Genomic DNA, 24,231 nt, shown 5'->3' with positions numbered 1-24,231 from the left:
TGGCCCACCCACCCTAGGCGGTTTATTTTGATGGTCTTCACAATATCTGCATCACCAAAAAGTCTATAGAGTTCAAAGTTATATCGCCTCCACAGACCCTGTTCGTTTACTCCGCCATATATGGTCCTCAATACTTTTCTTTCAAAGACTCGTAGTAACTCTTCATCTCGGGTCGTCATTGCCCATGTTTCCGATCCGTATGTGAGCACTGGGCGTATTATTGTTTTATAAATTTTGCACTTTGTTGCTATTGACATACTTCTCGCTCTTAGTTGAGGGCCCAGGCCAAAATAACAGCGGTTAGCCACGCATATTCTTTTTTTTATCCCGTTGGATGTGTTATTTTTGTAGTCTACCAGTGATCCTAAGTAGCAGAGTTCTTCTACCATTTCTATCGTTTCGTGTTGCACCTCAAGTTATTTTGTTGAATTCTTGATATGGCCGGCATATATTTAGTTTTCTGGATGTTAATGAGAAGTCCGATGTTTTCTGCGGCATTTTTGATACGTGTGAAAGCCTCCACTGCTTCATTTTGGGTTCTTCCAATTATGACGATATCATCAGCGTATGCCATTATTTGTATACTACGGGTATATATCGTACCTTTTAAGTTTATTCCCGAATCATAACTTTTTCTAACGCTAGGTTGAACAGCGTGCATGATAGCGCATCTCCCTGGCGCAGTCCTCTGTTGGTTTTAAATGGTTTTGAAACATCCCCTTGTACGCTCACTTTACATTCGACTTTCATCATTGTCATTTTAATTAATTCTACCAATCCTTTTGGTATTCCTAATTCGATCATCGCCGAATATAATTGGGACATGTCAATACTATCGTACGCTTCCTTAAAGTCTACGAAGATGTAATGGCAGTCTATGTCGTACTCCGTCGTTTTTTCTAATATTTGTCTGATGGATGATATGTGATCAATGGTAGATTTATTTTTCAAGAAGCCTCTTTGGTAGGATCCTATTATATTGTCAGTATACCGTGCCAGTCGTTCGTTAAGTATAAGGGACACACTTTTGTATGATGTATTAAGAAGGGAAATCCCTCTAAAGTTGGCACATTCAAGAACGTTTCCTGCTGTTGCTTTACAAAGATGCAATACAAAGATTTCGGGAAACCGGACAATACACCAGGAGGCCAGGTCAAGGTAGACGAAGAACCACAAGTCAAGTTGAAGATCGCTTTCTTATGTTACAAGCGTTACGCGATCGTTCATTATCAGCACCAGTACTTGTTTAACGATTAAATGATGTCCATAGAAACACAGTTTCCGTTTATACCGTCCAGAGACGCTTAAATTAATATGGATTAAGGTCCAGAATATCTGTCACGGGACCTCTATTAACAGCGGATCATCGGAGGCAACGTTTACACTTGGCTCGCGAACATCTTAATTGGGGTGTTGACGATTGGAGTACTGTGATTTTCACGGATAAATCAAAATTTAACAGATACTCATCAGATGGGCGGCCTAGGATATGGAGAAGAGCTGGTGAACGTTATCAGCAATGTTGTTTTACTCCGAGAATTCAATTTGGTGGGGGTGGTATAATGGTGTGTGCAGGCATTTCCCTAGTGGCTCATACAGAACTTGTTACAATTCAAGGGGGCAATTTGAACGGTTAACAGTATATTCAGCAATGTTTGAAAGATAATGGTAGTGCCATTTGCTCCATTTGTTGAAAAAAAACTTTCGTCTGATGCAAGATAATGCTCGTCCGCACATAGCAAGAATAACACGGGATTTGGATGAAGTTGGGATTCGTTTATTACCATGGTCCCCAAGAAGTGCCGACTTAAATCCAATAGAGCATGCATGGGATATTCTGGGGCGACGTATTCGACGTAACCATCGTGAGTTTGAAACCATGAATGATTTGGAGCAAGCAGTTCGTGACGAATGGGAGCAAATCTCTCAAGCAGACTTTGCTGCCTTAATTCGAAGTATGCCTGATGGAATGAGAACCGTAATTAGAACTCGTGGAGGTAATACACTCTACTAAATACAGTTTTCCATAAAAAAATTTATATTTAAAAAAATAATAATTTTTGTTTCTTTGCAGATTTTCAAATTTTTTGAATTGTCTATTGTTTTTCTGTGTAAGATTCTTGAGTTGAAATAAATTTTACTTTTAAATTTTGTTTCTTAATTAAATACTCACTTGGGAACATCTTAAACTTTTTTAAACGCCAGTTTTTAGGAAAAATCTGAGTGTCCAGTTAATTTTGCACCCTATTGTATATCAGGAACATTTAAAAATATTGGTATACATACCTATTTCCTGAAGTCGAGACGGTTCCAACTGAAAACTGTCAACTAGACGCGAAAAGGCTAGGCATACACTTTCCACGCACTTCTTGTCTTGTTGTGTTAATCTGGATGCTAGAAGGGGTAAAGAATCTTGAACGTACTGAAACTCCTCTGAAGATAGATTTAAGCAACAGTTAGCAGTGATTGAAAGTGCATTACGTTGAGCATTTATCGAGAAAAAGTCGAGGTAAGTTAGGCAGGCTGATACTCCTCTCTAAAAATAAAATAAAATATAAATTGATGGTTTCACAGTTTTCATTAACGATGTACTCGTATAAATAAATAAAAATAATAATAAGTATTTACCGCTTGGAGGATCGCTTTCGAGTGCCTCCGAGATAGCATGTCTAACGCAGTCAGAGACTGCTCTGCTACATCCATGCATTGAATGACTTGCAATTTTTCTAAAAATACAGGGACAGCATCCACTACAACCGCTGATGATCTTGGTAAAGCTTCCATCATATAGGTAAGAGCTCGACAAGCATGATTCATCTACAAAAAGTTAAATACAGTAACGTCTGATTATTTGATTCTCAATTTTATCTTAACTTAATCAGATTTATACTTAAGTCTACTACTATTATAGTTTGGATGTTGTCTGAACGGATCCGATTCTAGGAAATTGAGTAAGTCAATTGTTATAAATGTGAGAAATCAAATAAGAAATTCAAAGAGAACTTACAATATCAAAATTATGTTCCATCCCTAGTAAATTGATAAGAGCTGGAACAACTTGTTTTACAGGGAATCCAGTTAGTATTTCCTCATTGCCCATTACCAATACTTGACACATTTCAATTACAGCTTGGAGTTGTTGACCTTCATCTCCAGTTGCTTGAAGACCAGGAATAAGTGCTTGAGCTCTAGCTACGGCTGCAAAATTATTTTGGTTTCGTTAAAATTTTATATCATTAATTTTTCAATTAAATTACACTTTTTTAAATTGATAAATCTTTGAATTCTTTGTTGGTGTGTCAAAAACAAAATATAATGAATCATAACGAAGTATAGTCAAAGTAACATAATATTGTAGAACGCTTTAAGTGCGGCGAAATTTGATCCCATTTTATCTTTTTTGTGCAAAGCGTTTTAGTTGAGAAGCAGTTCTTTTAGTGGAGTGTAGGGTGCTGTTTGCTGACATTTAATTACTTTGACTAGTAATGTGGCGTCCGTGGGATAATATGGCTGCAAATATTGCGCACGATAACAACAATGATTTTGTAGAAAGTGCTAGTGTCGGTGTGAATGTAATTCCTGAAAAAAAGTACCCGTAAAGAAGATTCGCATGAATTGAAATACTGAAACACAGCAAGTGTCTTTCAATGTGTACAAAAATCTACATTGGAAATTCGGCTTCGATGAAAAACTGTTGGTCCAAGCAACTTTTGATTTAACAGAAATTCCACGTTTAACTGTATACAAAATAAATAAAACAACCCTGTCATCGCAAGAAGCGATGACACTACAAATTTTTAAGAAGTATAGATGCTTCATTTATATAACTATTGAAAACCACAATATACGACTGCTACAGAAGCAATGAAATACCTACAATAGAAATAATAAAAAGAATTTAAAATCAACCGGTCGGAACATTAACTGCTGTGATAAGATTGGATAAAGAAAATGGACTTTAAAATTCAAACAATAAATAAACGTCAAGAAGAAAGCCAATAATAGTAAACACTAGGATCGCGGTTAACTATTGTACATTGCAGAGGAAGTGAGGGATGGGTTCCGAATGCTTTAAAACTATGTGGGAAGAAAATAGAGAATTGTAACGTTGACTACTAGAACTCGCTGATGCCAAACTTGGAGCCAAATGGTGTAGTAGTGCTCGACAACGCTTTTTATTATTCCTGACGGTTCACCAAGTTACCAAATATATCTTCAAAGAAAACTGAACTGACAAAGTTTTTTAATAAAAAAAAAAAAAGAAAGAAAATAAGTTAAGTGTATAAGTATGTTAAGTGATTCCTTCTTAATTGTTGTGTTATGCAATTAATATTCCCACAAATTACAAGTGTAATAATGAAGAGACTCGTTCTCGAATCAATATCAACAAAAACTATTCTACGTCAGTTATCAATGCAAGCATGCGGTAAGAGGGTGGGTCAAAGAACGAAGAAGAGGCCTTCGTCCATACAACATAATATCCATCGATCTACGCAAAGCTTTCCACACGGTCACAACGATCTATAGAACGGGCAATGAATCGCTTTGGGTTAGACGCTAGATTTAAGCGGTATGTGGTGGACTCGTACCAGAATTGTCGTACGAGGGTCGCTGTCGGAAGCAAGTACACATCGAACATCAAGATGAGTCGAGGCGTCAAACAGAGAGATTCTTTGTCGCCCTATCTCTTTAACATGGTGGTCGATGAGCTGATATGCAAGCTTGAGGGAGACAAGCCTGGCCTTCCAATTGCAGATGGCAGGAAGATCTCAGTGGTGGGTTACGCTGATGATTTAATCCTGCTATCCGAATCGGCCAAGGATGGTACCAAACAGCTTCGGACAGCCGTCGAATTCTTCGAGAAGAGAGGGATGTCGACAAACGCTGGTAAGAGTGCAGCTATTACGGTTAACGTCAACCGTTGTAATAAGCACTCTTACTGCGTGACGCGCTCTCTCTTTTCTGTCGGCAACGACAGGATTCGGCAGCTGCAATCGAGTGAGCTGGTTGGATACCTAGGCCGAAGGTATAATGCTCTCATTCTTCGAGCGGGGCTAAAACCAGCACAAAAGCTGCTGGTACTAAAAACGTACTTGCTACCGAAGTATATCGACATGTTGCAGAGTCCTACCATCAGTATGAAAACGTTGAAGGGCTTTGATAGGTCCGTGCGTATAGCCGTTCAGAAGTTTCTGTCCCTCAATCGTACGTACGTCGATGCTTACATTCACGCTCCCACAAAAGAGGGTGGCCTGGGCGTCATGGCCATGCAGGTCCCAGCTATCATGAGAAAGAGACTGACTAAATTAATCGGCTCAGCTACTGATACGACGTCATCAACCCTCAGTCTACCATATATGTCACGTCTCTGGGAGAAAATCCTTAAATTTACAATATCTTCAGGCAATTTAGCATCGATCGCACGTGAATTAAGCCAGAAACTTGAGTACATGTTAAATAGCACTGGAAACAGAATGCATCCTTGTCTCACTCCTCTATCTATGGAGATTGTCTCTGTCAACTGGTCATCCACTTTAATGTTGGCAGTTTGGTTGTAATATAAATTATATATAATTCGCAAGTCTCTATCATCCAAGCCAGCTTCTTTCAAGATGGATATGAGCTTGTCATGTTTTACTCTATCAAATGCCTTTTTGTAATCGATAAAACAAATATATACATCACAGTTGATATCCCTGTACCTCTGAATAAGGACTTGTATAGCGAATAGAGCTTCTCGGGTGCCTAAGGTATCGCGGAATGCAAATTGTGTCCATGACACTTGTTCTTCACATTTTTTATATATTCTGTTATGTATCACTTTTAAAAATGTTTTAAGTAAGTGGCTCATTAGGCTAATTATTCTGTAGTCTTCGCATGTTTTGCATTTAATTTTTTTTATATAGTTACGAAGGTTCACATTAACTAGCTTTGGGGAATATTTCCAGTTATATATATTTTGTTAAATATAGTCGTTATCCATTATATTCCTTGTTCGTCCATAAGTTTCAGGAAATATGTATAAAATTTGTCAGGTCCTACAGCTTTATCATCTTTAGTTTTTCTAATAGCTGCCGTGACTTATTGAATGGTAATCGGGGGTCCTGTTTGGCATTCTATGTCTTCAATGGCAATCTGCCTTTCATCTGCAAATGTTACTTCCACATATTTCTTCCAAGTGTCTAGTCTCTCTTCCACACTTAGTAGTGGATTACCTTGGTTGTCTGCCAAACATCCAACTATTCTAGGTTTGTATAAGCGTGCAGCTTCATTAAATTTTTTTGTGCATATTGAATGAACCGTGTTTCTGTTGTAATAGCTATATTTCCGCACATCGTTCTCTCAGCTGTGTGTCGTTAGCTATTCTGATTGCTTTTTTGATCTCTTTGTCTATTCTTTTGTATAATGTCTTGTCCTGATCTTTGACCTTTTGCCTCTCTTCCATCATATCTAGAATCTCATTTGTCATCCAAGATTTTTTCTTAATTTTTGGTGATTTGAGGAATTTTTCTTGTATGTGTTGTGAAACTCTATGCAATTTTTTAAGCTTCTTGTCTATTAAATCCATTTGAATAACGGTATTCAAATTGCTATGTATATAAATATATTAGACCACCAACAATAGAATGATTTATATTAAGTTAATTAAGATTAAGGTCAGTACTTTACAAAAAAATGAAGAATTTTATAAGTAAACATTATTAAAGAAGTTATAACGTAAGAAAATAAGAACCAATACAGAAACCGGAAGTGTAGTACTAACGTAAGATTACACAATTTTATTTAATAGTTAATGTGCTATGAAAGTTATCAGCATTAAGGTTCAATTATAAATTTCTGAAGATAAATTTACTTACAACTGTTTGTGCCCATACTTCTGTGTAACATTTGTTGCATTCTGGGACCAAGCGCACCGAAGAGATGTGGTGGTAATCCCCTGGCTTCCAAGAGAGCTTGTAATCTTCCCACCTCGCTATCATCACTTTCGGAATCAGCTCCAGGACCTGAGGGGCCACCACTGGCAGGGACTGCTTGCGTCGCTTCTTGAGGAGATGGAGGCTCTTCTGACGCTGAAACCAGAAAGGATAATTCATATTGCATATCATCGAGAAAGGAGAGAAAGTTTAAAATGTCTGTTTTGTCCATTTTGTCTAAATCATTTGATCGGGTGACACTGACGTTGGAAATAACATTGACAATACGTCACTGAAAAATTTGATTTGTAAGATGACAAGATAATTTTATCTGCCTACTATATGACAGCTATTAGTAGGTTCTGTATTACAATAATAGCAGTCATAAAACGACGAGCGGAACGAAGCTACCATCAGAACGCACATGTTGATTTTTTTTTTGATTATGAATATTGTGGAGCTTAAAAACTTTCCTAAAGTGCAGAAAGTCAACAAAAATTTTACGTTCAATTTTAAAATGACTGCGTGACGCAGTAAGAAGAAAACGGCTATTTGTTTGTGTGAGAAGCGACTGGTTTCTTTATCGGATAAGGCGACAGTATATTCATCGAACCTAGTGTAAAAGTTTTTGCCAAAACACAAGAATATACAAATCCGACCATTTACCAACAACCAGGACATAGAACCCACCCTAATACACCCTTTACATGCAGCTCACTTCCGCGGCAGTGAGCAGGAAAGTTGGCAGCTTTAGTATGTAAATACATCGCTAGCGCTGCCTTTCTTTACGCATGCCACTGCCGCTGTTGTACGCTCCCTTCGTTGGCGGTTTTTTTAACGGAAATCAAAGAACTTGCGGTCCGAGTGACAGTGACTGTTTTTATTGACTTTTTGTTTATTGTTTGGTAAATTTTTCGTTAACTATAGTTGAGTGGAGCACTGATAAGTGCTGAAGTTTTTAGAGCTATATGCTAGTAAGAGATTGTTGTGGGATTCTTCACATAAAGACTACAAAAAAGCACAATGTACCCGATACGGTCTGTCCTTTAAATTTGGTCCTTTAAAACGATATTAACTGCTTTACAAACTTCGGTAACTGTCCCCAGTGGCCAAATATCGTAATGTTATTGCCAAGCGTATTTTTGGTGGTATTGGAAATCTTACTTGATGTCTGTTTTTTTTTATCATGGGCTCAATTTTCTGAAGCAAAAATTCAAAATCTATGCGTGACATTCTGCAAAAGTTAAAAAATTCTCCGGATTCCTCAGTTCATTGAAAAAATTTGTCATATTTCCTCTGTAAAAAAAGCCATTTTCAGATTATCCAAATAAAATACTTTTTCGTCATCGACGTTTTATTCTACCTCATTTGTTTTTAAAACGTTAAGATAATTTTGTAATCTTAAAACACACTGGTACACTGTGATGGTACACTGATGCAGCATTGTGGTAGCTGTATGTAAACAGTCATTTGCTGAAATGTTGCCGTGAAGTTATTTCGGACAGGACAGTGGGCAACAGCAATGACTGCATGTAAGATTTTTTTGTGTTTTCAAAACTAAGTGTCGCTTCAAGAGTAACGTTTTTATGACATAAAAAAGATTCATACTAATGCGACGACGGCCTTGAAGGCAATTACAATAAGTGAATTTCAAACTTGTTTTAGTAACTTAAAAGAACCGATGCGCGATGGGAGTATGTTGTCAAGTACAATGGGGATTTCTTCGAAGAATGTTACAAATTGGATGAGGAAGAAATAAATTATTGTTAAGTTACCAACGAAGTTCAGATACTTCGTTTATAACCTAAGGAAAGACGTTTATGTAAAAATGTCGAAAACACGTAATATTCAATTTTTTATTTATACATTCGAAGATATCTTTGGCCGCAGAAACGAGAACGATTTTGGAATAGTTAAAAAAAAATTCTTAAAAGATAAACAGTGTTCAAAGTAGCCGCTTTTAAATTTTTACTTACTAATATTCTGTGCACGTATTTTAAACTCAATATATACCAGTTGACTGTATATAAGTAACACAACGTTTTACTAGATGTCTTTACTCCCGATTTGACAGTGAATCATTAGTTCATTCACATGTGATGTAGGCGTGTAAAAAGTTGTAATTATGAATACAGTTAAGTTGAAATTTATCATTCTTAGACGCAAAAAACATCAAATAATGTTACAAGTACACCGGAAGAATAAACAATATGATTTTTAAGACTTCCGGTGTTTTAACTATTTTGGTAAAAATTATATTCTGATACTAACTCATTTTAAAAATCCGATCTGTGTAAATGAATTAACATGTTCAATGCCGATAAGAATGTTGAGAGTATCGGAAAAACTGGTACTAGTGTATTACTAATATGGACATAAAAAACTAATAAAAATTATCATAATTATATAAATTTTGAAGTATATATATATGTCAAACAGTATTTTGAACGTTCACTCACTAGTTGACTCATAGGCCTTTGAGAATGTATTCACACATATAAGCCGATGACTCAACAGTTGAGTCATGTAACTAAACCAATATTACAATCTAAATTTAGAAATAAAAACAACATAGATCAATCATATAAAGTTATATTGCATATTAAACAACAACATATTTAAAAAACCATGAAAAATGTTTTAATTGATAGTATGAAATAGTCTGAAGTAGTCTCCAAGCAAAGCCCAGGTTTATCGGGACACAAAGCACAAAAAAATGGAGTGTTTTTACGTCATTACGTTTTACGTACTATTATTTTCATAGCATATTCTACATATTCTCCTCATTTGTCTTCCTTTAGGATCAGAATGGTATTTTTCCGGAAGGTGAGTAGTAGAGGTCTGAAGATTATTTTTTTTTCTACATCGGTAGGTTTTTCCTCAACTTCTGATGATAAAATCTTTATAATTTTATGCCGAAAATCGTAATAGAAGAGATTTTTGTTAATAGAGTGTTCATTGAATAAATGAAAACTGTTTAGTAACATCGTTGACATTATATGAATGCCAAATTTTTTGTACCATCTAACCGTTTTCCGTTTAATGACATATTACGAGAACATCTGATATTTGCGATCAATCCCTGACATGTATTTATTATACTGCACAATAGCATTCGGCTTTTCAATCATCTGTCTTCTCTTGTTCTGTAGACTAATCATTTCACCTTTAAATTCTGTAGAAATAAAATATATTTGTCACGCCACTTTCCTTTTGCGACTCCGTTAGCATATTTAGTTATAACTGCCCCTTTAGTCAATTTTGTATTTATAACTTCTGTTGGGTTTCCTTTTTTGTTTAATCTTAACGTTCCTGTTACGTAAGTTTTTTTATCAGAAGTTCTTTACAAAGAGCAAGGCTGTTGTAATAATTGTCTGGATTCCTCTGGATCTTTTACCCGCTACGTTACCTTCAACTATCATTCGCTCCATGCCTTCTCTTCTTCTAGTTGTATGTCCAAAATATCTCTGTATATTTTGGTTGATAGTTGTAATGAGTCTAATTTTTATGTTAAGTTCTGCTAGAATTAAGTTATTTGTGCGATGTGCGGTCCATGGTTAGCGCAACATTCTACGGTAGACCCACATTTCAAATGCCATTATACGCATTGAAACGGCTTTTTTTATTGTCTAAGTTTCTGAAGCATAAGTGGCGATAGGAAATATCAATGCTCGAACAAGGCGTAATTTTGTGTTTTTTGTGATGTCAGTGTCACTTATGAGTTTGGCTGTTGCCGATTTGGTCATTGTGATGCGTCAACGGATCTCGTTTTCGCATCCTCCACTGTTAGTAATAACGGAGCCTAAATAATTAAATTGCCTGACCACTTCGTAACCTGCCATGTTTCTTATCTCTGACTGGTTGTTTGTTAGTCTATCGTTGATCATCACTTTAGTTTTCTGCATATTTATTTTCAAACCATATTCCGTACTCACCGTGCCTAGCCTATTCATAATTTGTTTCAGTTCTAAACAATTGCCTACGATTGTATAAAAGACTATCATTATTGTTTCAACTAAAGCATGATTTAATCATCGATGTATATAAGAGAGTTACATTGTCGAACTAAACAATAATATGAGGAAAAATACTATAAAAAAGTAAAATATATCAAAAACTCATTGTAGATAGCTTATCTATACTTATCAATTTTCAATAGCTTCCATTGTAAATACATTCTTTGGGAAATAAAGATCATTATCAAGTCATTAGGAGAAGCGAATCAGTTTTAATCCCCATTGTCCACGCAAAGCAAACATGTTTCTTTGTCGATTTGGGTACTCGCCATTAGACCAAAAACTATGAAAGCTCAGTTATATCTCATTTTCGCAAGCGGATCATGGAGCCGTTGCCGGTATCTGTCGTGAATTTCAAACACGGTATGACTCTTCGTGTGCAAGTAAAACGTGTGGTGTTAAAAGTACTGAACTATCATCTAAATTTAAAAAGTGGTGACAGCTTGACTATTACTGTGGAAAAAGTTTCAAAAATGTGCGGTGTGAGTGTTCGCAAAATTTATGACATCCGCAAAGATGCCCAGCAGGGCGAACTGAAACCGGTACAAAAAAGGAAGAAAAACAGTTTCCAATCCAATGCACGTGAGAATACTTACAATGAGGGAGTAAAATCTCGAACAAGGAAAATAGTCCATTTGTTTTTTTGGAAAACATACCACCAACCGTTGACAACATAATGAACAGAGTGAAGATGATGAGGACCTAGCAACTGCTAAATGACATGGGTTTTGAAGATCGTAAAAGGGGTCGAGATTCGATAATGATGGAAAGAAATGATATCATATCCTGGAGACACAAGTATCTCAGACAAATTAAAACATTGAGGAAGAAGGATAATGTAAACCGTGTTTATACCGATGAGTCTTGGACTAACGTCGGTGCTTCAGTCAAAAAGGAAAGGAGAGACACAACGATCAAGAATCCACAAGATGCCTTCATAAAAAGGCTCACTACTGGACTGAAAGCTCCAACCCAAAGAGGTCCTCAGTTTGTTCTTCATCATGCTGGAAGCGAAACTGTTTTGTGGCATGGGCCAAAATTAACTTTCTGACCAAGAAGGGAACCGCTGATTACCATGACGAAATGGACGGGGTCTATATCAAGAATGGTTTGAGAAGACGATAATTCCAAACTTGGCAAAAAAAAAACAAAGAAAATGTCGTTTTGGATAACGCGTCATGCCACTCCAGCAAATTTGATTTCCCGAAAAAGTTGTGGAACAAAAACCAAATCAAGGATTGACTAATTGAAAAGACTATTTTCTTCGAGGAAGATTATCTAACAAGTGAATAACTGGATACTGCGGCCGCATTTAGTACAAAATTGAAAAAATTGCGAAAAAATATGGAGTTAAAATTTTGAGACTGTCGCCTTACCATTGCGAGCTGAACCCGATTTAGATGGTGTGGGGTCAAGTTAAAAGGTAAAACGGTTGATAAAAGAAGCTTACCAACGCGTCTCTAAAGAGCAGTGGCATAATGGAACCACGTCAAGAAAGTAGAAGAAAAAATATTTGCGGTGGACAATTTGAAGGAAGATATTGAACCGGAGATAATTAATATAGGAGATAATTCAGAGGATGAGGACGATTTAGATATGGATTGTGATTAGTATTAATTAACGAGAAATATCTCAGATTTAATGCTCATTTGTTTTTTAGTACGTATAGTACATTTCAGTTATGATCTTCTTGTGTATTTTATGTATATAATTTGTTTTTTTTTGTTTATTCTCTTATTTAACTCAGTTAAATTAAAGAGTAAAGATTTTTGAAACGAATAGCGTACGGTCCTGATTTCTCAGTATATCGCCAAACTACCACACACCTACCAATGTACTGACATGAGCGGCATAGCTGCGCGCCGTAAGACCAACACTGCATTCTAACTGTGGCTTCCACGATAGATTGGTGACGAATATTTAAAAATGGAAATCAGTCAGACCGGACTGAGTACAGTGACCAATTCTATTAAATCTTTATTATAAGTCGTTTTCTAGAAACCTTAGATGTAGACAAGAATAAATATATATATTCAGGGATTCTACAGTATTCACTGCCTTCCCTCGCTCAACCGTTTCCATCTCTCTCAGAAAATCTTCTAATTTGAAAAGTATATATTTAGATATTTACTAAAAATGTCATGTTGGGGGTTTACAGAATAAATAATGGAAGTACCAAGAAGAATGAACATTGAACTAACAACCACCTTAATAAACGAAAGGCTGCTTTCTTATAATTTTTTATTGCAATAATTAATATTGTAAGTTAAAAATACAACATTACAAAACAAGTTGAAGGAAGAGGTAGGCAAAAAATTCCAGTGTTAAAGGAATCTGGCCCAAGATGATTGCTTCAAGATAAGAGAGGAATATCAATAATCGTTGCCGGCGTATATTATCGAGAAGGCATAAAGAAGGACTTTCTCTAATATTCGACTGGATCAAGATAAATATGGTGAAGTTATGATTATCTAACTTCTTTATTTGCTCATCAGAGTTTTCTTAATCAATTTTAATCAATAAGAGTTTTCATATATGTTTCCCTGACATCTAGGAATTTATGATTCACATGTGAATTAAGTATATAAATGTGAGCGCGTGAGAACCTGCATATATCAGCACTTTGGTAAGTTTTTGTTCAATGTTTTGTGAAGTAACAGTATCTTTCTATATTCATGCCGTTTGATGGTAGGCGATAATTATAATAATTTTAACAAGTCTATTTATTTCGCAGTCAAAGCTTTTTATTGATAACAATCAGCAATCGAAGTATGCACTGGTGAGTTAACTCAAATTCATCTATATTCCCGTAAGTTTGTCCACACACACACACACACACACACACACATATATATATATATATATATATATATATATATATATATATATATATATATATATATATATATATATATATATATATATATATATATATATATATATATATATATATATATATATATATATATATATATATATATATATATATATATATATATATATATATATATATATATATATATATATATATATATATATATATATATATATATATATATATATATATATATATATATATATATATATATATATATATATATATATATATATATATATATATATATATATATAATTACTTACTTTGATTTTACGTTTTACGGACACTTTTTGCGTCTAATGTTCGCGTAGTCATATCGTTTAAAATTGAATTAGGTTTATTGTTTATAAATATATACGTCATATTTTTTATTTTATTTACATCTATAGTTGATTTATCTAAGATGATTAAAGTTCCATCCATTTATATTGATAACTGCATTCATTAAATATTGTTACTTAAATTAATAAGCTTAAACTAACATAAGCATTTTCGGTTTATAATATAATATGTATATATAAAATATGGCAATTATATTGTAGCATTTTACTTTTGTAATCAGTATACAATATAATCGCAATTGCAAATTAGAAATGTTTCATTTTATCAGCCATCATGACAGTCATTTTTGCAACAGTGTTGCTATCATAACTGATTAAATATCTTGAGTGACAACCAGGCAAAGATATTAGCGGCAAATATCCCATTTACAAAACTAAAACTGGTAAAAAGCCAAGGACCTTCACAATAAACTGTAGAAGTATCTCTTACTCATATGTAGGGGCCTGAGGGAACGAACTAGCGAACCCGCTAGCAATACTGGCTCTACACCAAGGGTGGCCAACTCACAGCACGGTTACCGAGGAGGACTTGTTGGAAAATTAAAAAGAAATAATTTTTTCATCAAAATCACTAAAAAAATCATCTTATATCATCTTATATACTTCGCCAGTATCTTGTGTTATAAAGCAGGAGCTACAATATTTCCCAGCCACATTAGTCACCGTTTTGCCGATTCATTGTCATTAATTATGAATGATGAACGTGTCATACGTTATGATCGGTTGATTTTTCAGAACAAAATCAGTCTGATGACTAATCTTGGGAATAATCAGAAAAAATTTGGAAGTTATTTATGAATAATCTTACACAGACTTACGTAAAGTTAAATGCAAGAGTCGTATAATATCAGGTGTGAAAAATTAATTTTATTATACAAGCAACATGCAGAATACAGTGTGTTTGATGTTATATACAGGGTGTTTGATGGGCCACAGCTTAACCTTAATATTCCTGAGGTTATAATTAGTCGATTTAAACTTACCTTAGTACGAAAGTTGATAATGACCGAAATACAGGGTGTCATATTTATTTTAACTTTATTTTTATTTATTTTTCAATATTTCCTGACAGGCATGGGATAACAACACGAAATTTGGTAAATTCTAGTTTTTTGGGACGAGAAACCTAAATTCCTAACCAAAAATTATGTATTACCCAGAGAGCGCCACATACGTCTTCCTTCCTTTTATTTTTTATCCCTCACTCTACATACTTTTTAGATCAAAACTTTTATTTTCTTAATATGTTTACCTAAAAAAGATATACTACATTCATCTCGCTAAACTCAACCGTTTTCGAGATAAACGCATTTTAAATCTGCGACGCAAAATTCAATTTTATACTTATCATTGTAGTTACATCTAAAAAATAAACTTAATACCTACCATAATAATTGTGCAATTTGTCATGTTTATGTTATTGCGATACATTTTTTCCATATCAGGAATAGATGTAAAAGAAATACAAAGACTAACATAAGTTAAAATGATATTTTAACCAGACTACTAAGCTAATAACGAATGAACAATAAAAATAATAAAAATAACATTAAAGATTACATTACAGTTTCAAAATCCGCTAAATCAAATGTTCAAAATGTCCTCCATTTACTTCCATACATTTTAGACATCTCTTTATAAAATCTCTTCTTACGAGAAAAAAATTCGGATTCAATCTTCTAATCTCGTTAGCAGCATCCACTATTCTTTGCCAAAGCTCATCTCGTGTATTGATCACTGGTCCTGAATAAACAAGATGTTTCATATATCTCCAAATACAAACGTTTAAGGAATTTAAATCGCAGCTCCTGGGAGGCCACGGACGCTCACTGTCTCGGCCAATCCATCGGTGAGGAAAAACAGTATTTAAATAATTTTGCACTTGTTAAATCACATATTTAATCTGATGTTTAAAGGAACATCTTCTACAACAACAAGGAGCATCTAAAAGTTAATGCAAATCGTTTCGAAGAAAATTTAAATAGTGTTATGCGTTAAGTCTCTTTAGAAGTTCAAAGGGGCCAACGAAATTATCACACAAACTATCTCAAACGAAACATTGATTTTAAATTTGTCTTAAAAGTGCCGAGACAACGTTGCATTTGGATTTTCATCTGCTCAAATATGGCAATTTTTTCGATTTATTATCCCTCTTCTGGTAAATGTTGCCTCATCCGTAAAAAGAATTTTTGAAAAAAAAATCTGGATCCTGTCCTTGGTTATTTAAAATAGTTCCGCAAAAATTTATTCTGGGCAAAAAATCACGTGGTAGGAGATTCTGAACTGGGGTATAATGAAATGCTTGGAGTTGTTCGTGCAAACTACTTAACGTATTAAAATTAACTCAGCCCAACATTGCCAGCTAATCGACGGACTCCAATTCCTGGATTTTCTTCCATATCGTTTAAAACGACTTCTTGTTGAAACAGTCTGTACTCTTGGTCGGATTGTTCAACTTTCTATCGGGTTGTCGTCGATTGGGATGTGTCAACGTAATACATATCTAGCAGCCCCACGTTGATTAAAATTATGTTGAGCATAAAATAAAATTTTGCCACTATATCAGTCATTTCACCACTTGAAATCAAGTTACGACGTGACATTTTACAATTTAAATTTCATGCAACACAAAAGCACAACTTGGAATGCGAAAGTGGTATTAAAAACACAGCTGCAATGACATAACAATGATAACTTGTACAATGATTGTTACAAAATGCAAAAAAAATACAATGCGTTTATCTCGAAAACGGTTAAGTTTAGCGAGATAAATGTAGGATACCTTTTTTAAGTAAAAATAATAGGAGAATAAAAGTTTTGATCTCAAAATTATGTAGAGTGAAAGATAAAAGAAATTGAACGTATTAAATGAGCGCTGAAAGACGTATGCGGCGCCCTCTGGGTAATACACAATTTTTGGTGGAAAATTCAGGTTACTCGTCCCAAAAAACTCCCACTTACCGAATTTCTTGTTGTTATCCGATGTCTATAATTACATATTCAAAAATAAATAAAATAAAAGTTTAACTTTGACACCCTGTATTTCGGTTATTATCAAACTTTCGTACCAAGAAAAGTAAGCTTAAATCGACCTAATCGATCCTTAACTAGAATTTGTAAAAAGGTCAGTTAGATACTTATTAAATAAAAAAATTATATATTCCTTGTGCACAAAACAAAAACCTACATCCAAATATGATTACGTCCTTAAAAAAATAATACTCACTGTGCACCATAATTTCGTAGAGGTTATTCAACTAAGTGTTACCAAACATTACAATCGTATAACATTACAGCAGAAGCACTAGTAAAAATAAATCAAAACACGACTTTTACCCGAGAATCACAAGGTGAGACTAATTACAAAAATGAAACTCATATTGAATAGATGGCAAAATGAAAGTGAAGTTAAATATTGTTAAATTGCTATTATTATCACCGAGGAAGGAACTGTTAGAGGCATATAATGTATCCCCACCTTAGAACGAAATTACCGCTGTTTTAAGTTTTTTTACCGAGGAAAACTTGTTAGGACCTATATCTTGCATTATTAGCATGCTTATTTTTAGAATCGTGGTAATTTCATTAAGAACGATAGAAAGGCTATAATATATATCCGTTATAACTAACTAATCACAATAAAAAAGAGTTATATAAATCATTATATCCACTAAAAGCAATCTAGCAATCAATTACCAGATGATATATTCATTGACAGAAAATCTCCATGAAGTGTCGCGCATTTGTATCGTTTCAGAGATGGATGACGTGAAAAAATGTGGCATTCGAATCGAATAAGGACCATAAACTATTAGGGTTTCTACAAACTGTCAAACTAGTATAAAATAACTATACAGAGCTAGGATAAAGTATGGAACCAATTTAATATCTTTGAAACGAAAAATGCATGCACTTCAGTAAACTTTGCATGCAAATACAATGATACATAAGGCATTTGAGGCCATAGTTTTGTTACACTTTTACTTCCGATTTCACCGCAAATGCCCTCATGGGATGTTATTTAATGTAAATTGGACACCCTTCAAGCATGTTGGTTGCCTTATGTAGTAAACATGAATTTAGATAACTCCAAAGAAAAAATCCAAAGTCCGGAAAACTGTAACCTCGGAAACCTTTTTTGGATGGTGCTAGAAAGGTCACCAATGGAGACACTGCGGACGGCAGTCAGATGGTTGGTGGAGAGCGAGTCGTGGGTTCGAAACTAGCTTTTGGAACCAGGAATGGGTCCAACGGACGAAATAAGTAAAGATAGGATAAGAGATATTGGAAAAGATACAGAAATAAACAAAAAGATAGATGGGTAAAATTACCAAAGATAAGATAAGATAGGGAACAGGGCGCCACTTAATTTTTTGGGGTTTAAGGAGAAAATTAAGAAACCTTAGAAAAGAAAAGAAATAGAGAAAGATATTTTGGTTCTGAGACCAAATATAAGGAAAGATCTCAACAGTTAGTTATTCAATAAATTTGGTCAACACTCTACATAAACAAATAATAAATATATTAGGTGGACTCCGTCCATCTAATTACCTACGAAACTTAATCGGCCTGATCTTTCTACTGGTCAAAGGTATAGTAATATTTAAAGGTAAAAAGCAAATATTCAGTTATGGTTATATCAGGAAACCTTGTTAGGAGTCGACAAATAAAATACATACATAAAACAAAAACAATATATTCAACAACACAATGATGTCGGTAGCTATATGTACATACAAGTAATAAAAATACACCATCAACTATGAAATGGTGGTGTACACATAAAAATAAGTAGTAATATGAATAATAAGTACCTTTACAAATACAACAATATAGTAATGCACAGGTTCAATTATCAGCGAAGAGAGCCTGATAGTGAGTAAGAAACAAATTCAACCACGGTTGATTAAAGGTCTCTCTTTGCTGTTTAATGGCATATCTCGAGACACTGGGCTAAAAATGCATAACAATTATAGCAAATAACAAAAATTAATCAAATATAAATTTATAAGAATACAAAAAGGTTACCGAAATAAAAATTTAACCAAACCGCACTTGGTTATGTTGATTATCTCGCACGGTTATTTAATGATGGAGAACTAAATGTTCGTAATTATGTCTATTGAAATTTCTTAGTAGCTGGTGGAAAGTTCGTAAGAAAATATTGAATGTAAAAATCAGTCGTTACTCTCAACTACAGGTGAAGACATGGATGAACTTAGATTCGCCCAGATGATTGAAAAACAATATGATAGAATACCATATTATTCGCCCAGATAAGTGGAGATACTAAGATTATGGTAACTTACAGTAATTCTTGATGACTGCTGCACTATTTCACTGAAGTTAATTTACTTTACTATAATATTTTACTTGTATCAAGCACTGAAGATAATTAAAATTAAAGGTACTCTATAACTATATTTAATCTAATATAGTATTAGATTGAAAGAACTCAAATATAGAAGTGTATACACACTTAGAAAGAAATTGTACAGATAACCCGACACAGAGACGATAATGAGCAAAGCACCTTTACTCGACGAATGCCCACCGGGAAGTAACTTGGTTCCTCTAAAATTTTACCAAACTACCCAAGAAAAGGTGAGGGTATCTCCCCCCCAAAAATGATAGGCCAGCCTAGATGGGTTTCGAAGAAGGTAAAAAGATTCTAATGATCACCGAAAATAACGGTACCCTTCTAGCTAGGAACGTGATGAAATATAAAATCCCTTGCATTAGGTTATTATAGAAAAACATTTCTACATGCCCCGACGATATCTAACAACTTTATCATAAAGGAACCCGGCCTTAGAGCCGGAAGGAATTACCCGAGGATTACCTAAACCGTCATTTTTAAATAAGTAGGTAGATTGTTCCCCTTAATATTTCGGTAATTTTCAATAAACTTTCCTAATGGTCAACCGACTAACCGCGCATATATTATTTGCAAATACGGCCATCGGCGTCTCAGCAACGAGGTAAAAGGATTAGAAATAATTTAATATATTAATTATAACAAAAAATGTTACAAAAAAAAGCAGGCCACTCTATGAATCCTCTTCATTCAATCCATCAATTTGGAAAATTCGCATTCCAAAAATCTCAACCTTCAACATTTTTGGATTATACTTTTCAATCTTCAATATTTTCCTTATAGCACGTCGACTTATAACATGGTCCAGTACCAAATTTGTTGTGAAAGTGTAACGTTATAAACGTCACATGTTTGTTATTTTTGTTTTATTAATTATTTTATTCCAATTTCCTTTAATTTTATTCATTTATTAACTTTATCTTTTATTTCACTATTTTTATTCTAAAAATAGTTGGCATTTAATTCTTCATACAACTCTTCAATCAACTAAGTATCCTATTTAATATTTATTTTTCATTCTCAATGTTGATTTATTTCAGTTACAATTCCTTTATTCAGACCCTCTTATGTTCTGAGATGATAGAGCATATATAAAATTATGTCTCACTTCAGTAGACAATATATCTGTCAGGTAACAATTCTGCTCTGTCATGTCACACTTCAATGCTGAAGAAATGGAGTTTAGTTTTTGTATTGTCTTTTGGTTAAGCTTTCGATTGAAAATTCATTTACATATTCAAACTTTTCCTGGGTTTTTAGCCTAATTTCTGTCCACCTTATTGGGTGAAGAATTCCGCAGCACATGGTCGACTATGCATCAATAACTGCAGCTGATATTTAGAACCTAATAGCCACCTGAAGATATCTAGAACATGAAAGTATCCACATCTACATCTAACCACTACATTCTACTACAATCCTGTCCAGCTACTTGAAGACAACATCTGAAGCCATATTTAAGTATCATTTAAAAATCTTTATGTAAAGCTTATAGGCAATGTTTTTTTTTGCTAAACATTGAAAGTAGTATGGGATTTTTTTCAGTATTAACTCATTAAAAATATTACACTTCTTTATGAGTTCTAAGATCATCGTTACCGATCATCATTAATATTTCAATTCGATCTTTTACATTTAAATAAATCATAACCATCACCAATCTACAATTTAAACGAGACATACAACCAATGAAAAATGATGACTATTCTTTATGGAAAGCCACAAAAAATCTCAAAAGAATCCACCTATCACGAAAAGTGAGTAGGGCACGCATTAATAAACAGAAACCTGACAGATTTGCTGAGCATCTAGAAAGTGCTTTTCAACCAAATGCATGTGAGCCTTTATCTGATAGAATAAAATATAAACAAGAAAACATCGAAATTAAATTTACTAATTCGAAAGAGATTGCAACAGAAATAAGAGAAAATTTAAATCCTAAGAAAGCCCCCGGGTTTGACTTGATAACGGGAGAGATACACACCTGTTTAATGCTACATTTAGGTTAAACATGCACCCAAGATGTGGAAAGCAGCAGAAATGATTATGATTATATGACCAGGCAAATCGCCACATAAAGTCACGTCTTATAGACCTATCTCTTTATTACCAATTATTTCAAAATTATATGAAAAAATAGAGGAAAGGAAATTCATACCAACTCACCAATTTGGATTTAGAGAAAACAAGTATTGCTCTACCATCTTCCCGTATGTAGCACAAGCGTTTGATAGGGTAATTAACACTACCAAAACAATTGTCACTGTTATTAGCATCATATATTACAGAGAGTATTTAGAATAAAACAAGCAGATGCATATTCAAAACTCAAAGAAATCAAAGCAGGAGTGCCACACGGACCGACACCTTATATACAGAAGAAACCTTTCTGTTTCAGAAAACAACACAACTGCTACCTTTGCTGATGACACTGCCATCTCAGCAACGGTAGAAGGTTACAATAATGCAGCAAGAAAATTACAAGCATGAATGGACCAAATAAATAATTGGACAAAGATTGGAGAATTAAATTAAATTAAAAAAATTTCTACACGTAAACAACAAAAAATAGGAATATATATATATATATATATATATATATATATATATATATATATATATATATATTATATAAGTATTTGGGTATTGCACTGGATGCTGGACTTCAATGGAAAGCCCCTCTCAAAGGGAAAAAACTCGGAAATAAAATACACACAAATGTGCTTTTTAGAAAATCCAAGTTGTCAATATATAATAAATTACTTTTGTATAAATAGATTATTAAGCCAGTATGGATATATGGTATTCAGCTCTGGGGTGGTACCAATAAAAGCAATATTATTCTGATAATAAGATTTCAAAACAAAGTGCTAAGGAATATTGTAAATGTTCACTGGTACATCAGAAACCGCGATATCTACAGAGGTCTACGGATGGAGACGATGGACCCAACTATAATCAAATTTGCCCAAAGTCAGAAGCAGAGACTTCAACAACACGTGAACATCGAGACTATCCATAACACAAACCATACAAGAAGACTCAAAAGGAAGAAGCTTTTTGAGTTGGTGTTGTCATCAGTTTTAAGTGCATTTATAAGTTCGTTAGTACCTAAGGAACTCTAGTGAGTTCTAAAAAACACAAATATTGATTATGATTATACAGTATAGGCCAAAATAAACAGTAGTGAACTTGTAATTATTTTATTGTTTTAAAAAATAAATATTATTGACACTTTATAACGTGCTCTAAATGAGCTCCTCCTCTCTCAAGACAGACTTCATGCCGATATTCCAGATTTTTCGTAATGTTATGGAATAAAGGTTGTCTCGAGTCCGCGAAAGAAGGCTCTAACGGAATCCTTTAACTCATTGATGGTTTGTGCTGCCCGTTTAAAAATGACAGTTTTAGCCATGCCCCAAATGTATGCGTCTGGAGAATGTGCAAGATAGGGGAAGTCAGTAAATCGTGAAATGAATTTGTTTGGAAAATGTCCCTGAAGAAATTGACGAACTGCGACAGCAGTATGGCAAGTTGTCCCATCCTGCTGGACAAATTGGTATCGAAATGCCAAATTTCGTGCACGACAAAATTGACGTAGATTAGGGATAAGGCAGTCTGACATAAACAACCCTTCATACAACAAACAGCCTCTAAAATTTTTGAACTATTTTTTGACAGTAAAGTCATCGCTCTTCTAGTATCAGAGACAAACAACTATTTACTGTGCCGCACTGTCTTCTTTCGACAGTTGTTGATCATCATAATTATTTGAAGCTGTTCACAGCTACTCTAAAAAGCTGGTTAGATGAGCAATTAAACCACTACGAGATTGGTAGCAATGACATTTGTCTCCATCCAACACAGTTTTCCCAAAATCTTTCCCTGCATAATTATAATCTGCAGAAGCTGCAGAAGAAAATTTCCATGGAAATCGATAATTTTTTTTAATGCTTAACAGTGTGCTATTTGTTAAGTCCAATGTTGTATAAAGTGGCTAACTTAACAACTGCTCAGAAGAAGTTCTAAAAATGCCACAAGATCGTGTGGGTGTCAAGTTTAAGGCATGATTTACAACGTTTTTTTTGTTACGTTTTCACAACAATAAAATAAGGAAGTTTTAATAAACTTCCGGTATAACCCAAGTGGTAGGAGGCTCTAAATATTTTAGATTAATTGGAAATATCTAAAAATACATTTCTAATTCATAAACTGTCTAATTGGTACTACTAAAACCTCACCCTGTGTATACACATACAGGGTGAGGTTTTAGTGCGACATCGGTCAATGATTCTATTATGGTATATAATATCCAAAAAACTTATTTAGAAAAAATGTAGGCAATGATATTCTCCATACTTGGAAATATGTGGAATTTTACAGGGTGAGTAATAACTACGTGGTATAGCAAACATACAATTTTTTAAATGGGACGCCCTATATGAAGACTTGAAATAAAAGTGCCAAAATCATTATTTCGAAATAATCGATTTTTTTTCTTCCACAATGAATGTATTAGAAATAACTTTCTCAAAATTAAACATAGATTTATTCAAGTGAATTATGTTTTTGTGCATTAAATAATTTTGCGAACTTTTTGTAAAATAATTGTAAAAAAGAAATAAAACAGCTATAAAATCTTAGAATGTGCAATCACAAAAATATAAATATTGGGGTAAATAATAATGAAAGACACAAAACATGT

At 34.0% G+C, this 24,231-nt stretch overlaps 1 protein-coding gene across 4 annotated transcripts in view; it reads right to left on the bottom strand.

Moving 5' to 3' along the window:
* The window catches only part of ctrip (E3 ubiquitin-protein ligase ctrip), a 98,212-nt gene that overhangs the window by 40,396 nt on the left and 33,585 nt on the right, over window positions 1-24,231 (bottom strand). For all 4 annotated transcript variants that reach the window (XM_072523701.1, XM_072523702.1, XM_072523700.1 and 1 more), the window contains 4 exons: window positions 6,858-7,070; window positions 3,008-3,198; window positions 2,629-2,817; window positions 2,287-2,536 (listed from right to left, as the gene is read on the bottom strand). In XM_072523701.1, coding sequence (XP_072379802.1) covers window positions 2,287-2,536; window positions 2,629-2,817; window positions 3,008-3,198; window positions 6,858-7,070 — 843 coding nt within the window. The remainder of the gene's footprint in view (window positions 1-2,286; window positions 2,537-2,628; window positions 2,818-3,007; window positions 3,199-6,857; window positions 7,071-24,231) is intronic.

The sequence above is a fragment of the Diabrotica undecimpunctata genome, chromosome 2 (genome assembly GCF_040954645.1).
Source record: "Diabrotica undecimpunctata isolate CICGRU chromosome 2, icDiaUnde3, whole genome shotgun sequence".
In the NCBI taxonomy this organism is placed as follows: domain Eukaryota; kingdom Metazoa; phylum Arthropoda; class Insecta; order Coleoptera; family Chrysomelidae; genus Diabrotica; species Diabrotica undecimpunctata.
Note: the sequence above shows the minus strand (reverse complement) of the source record. Positions and strands in the feature narration are given on the sequence as shown.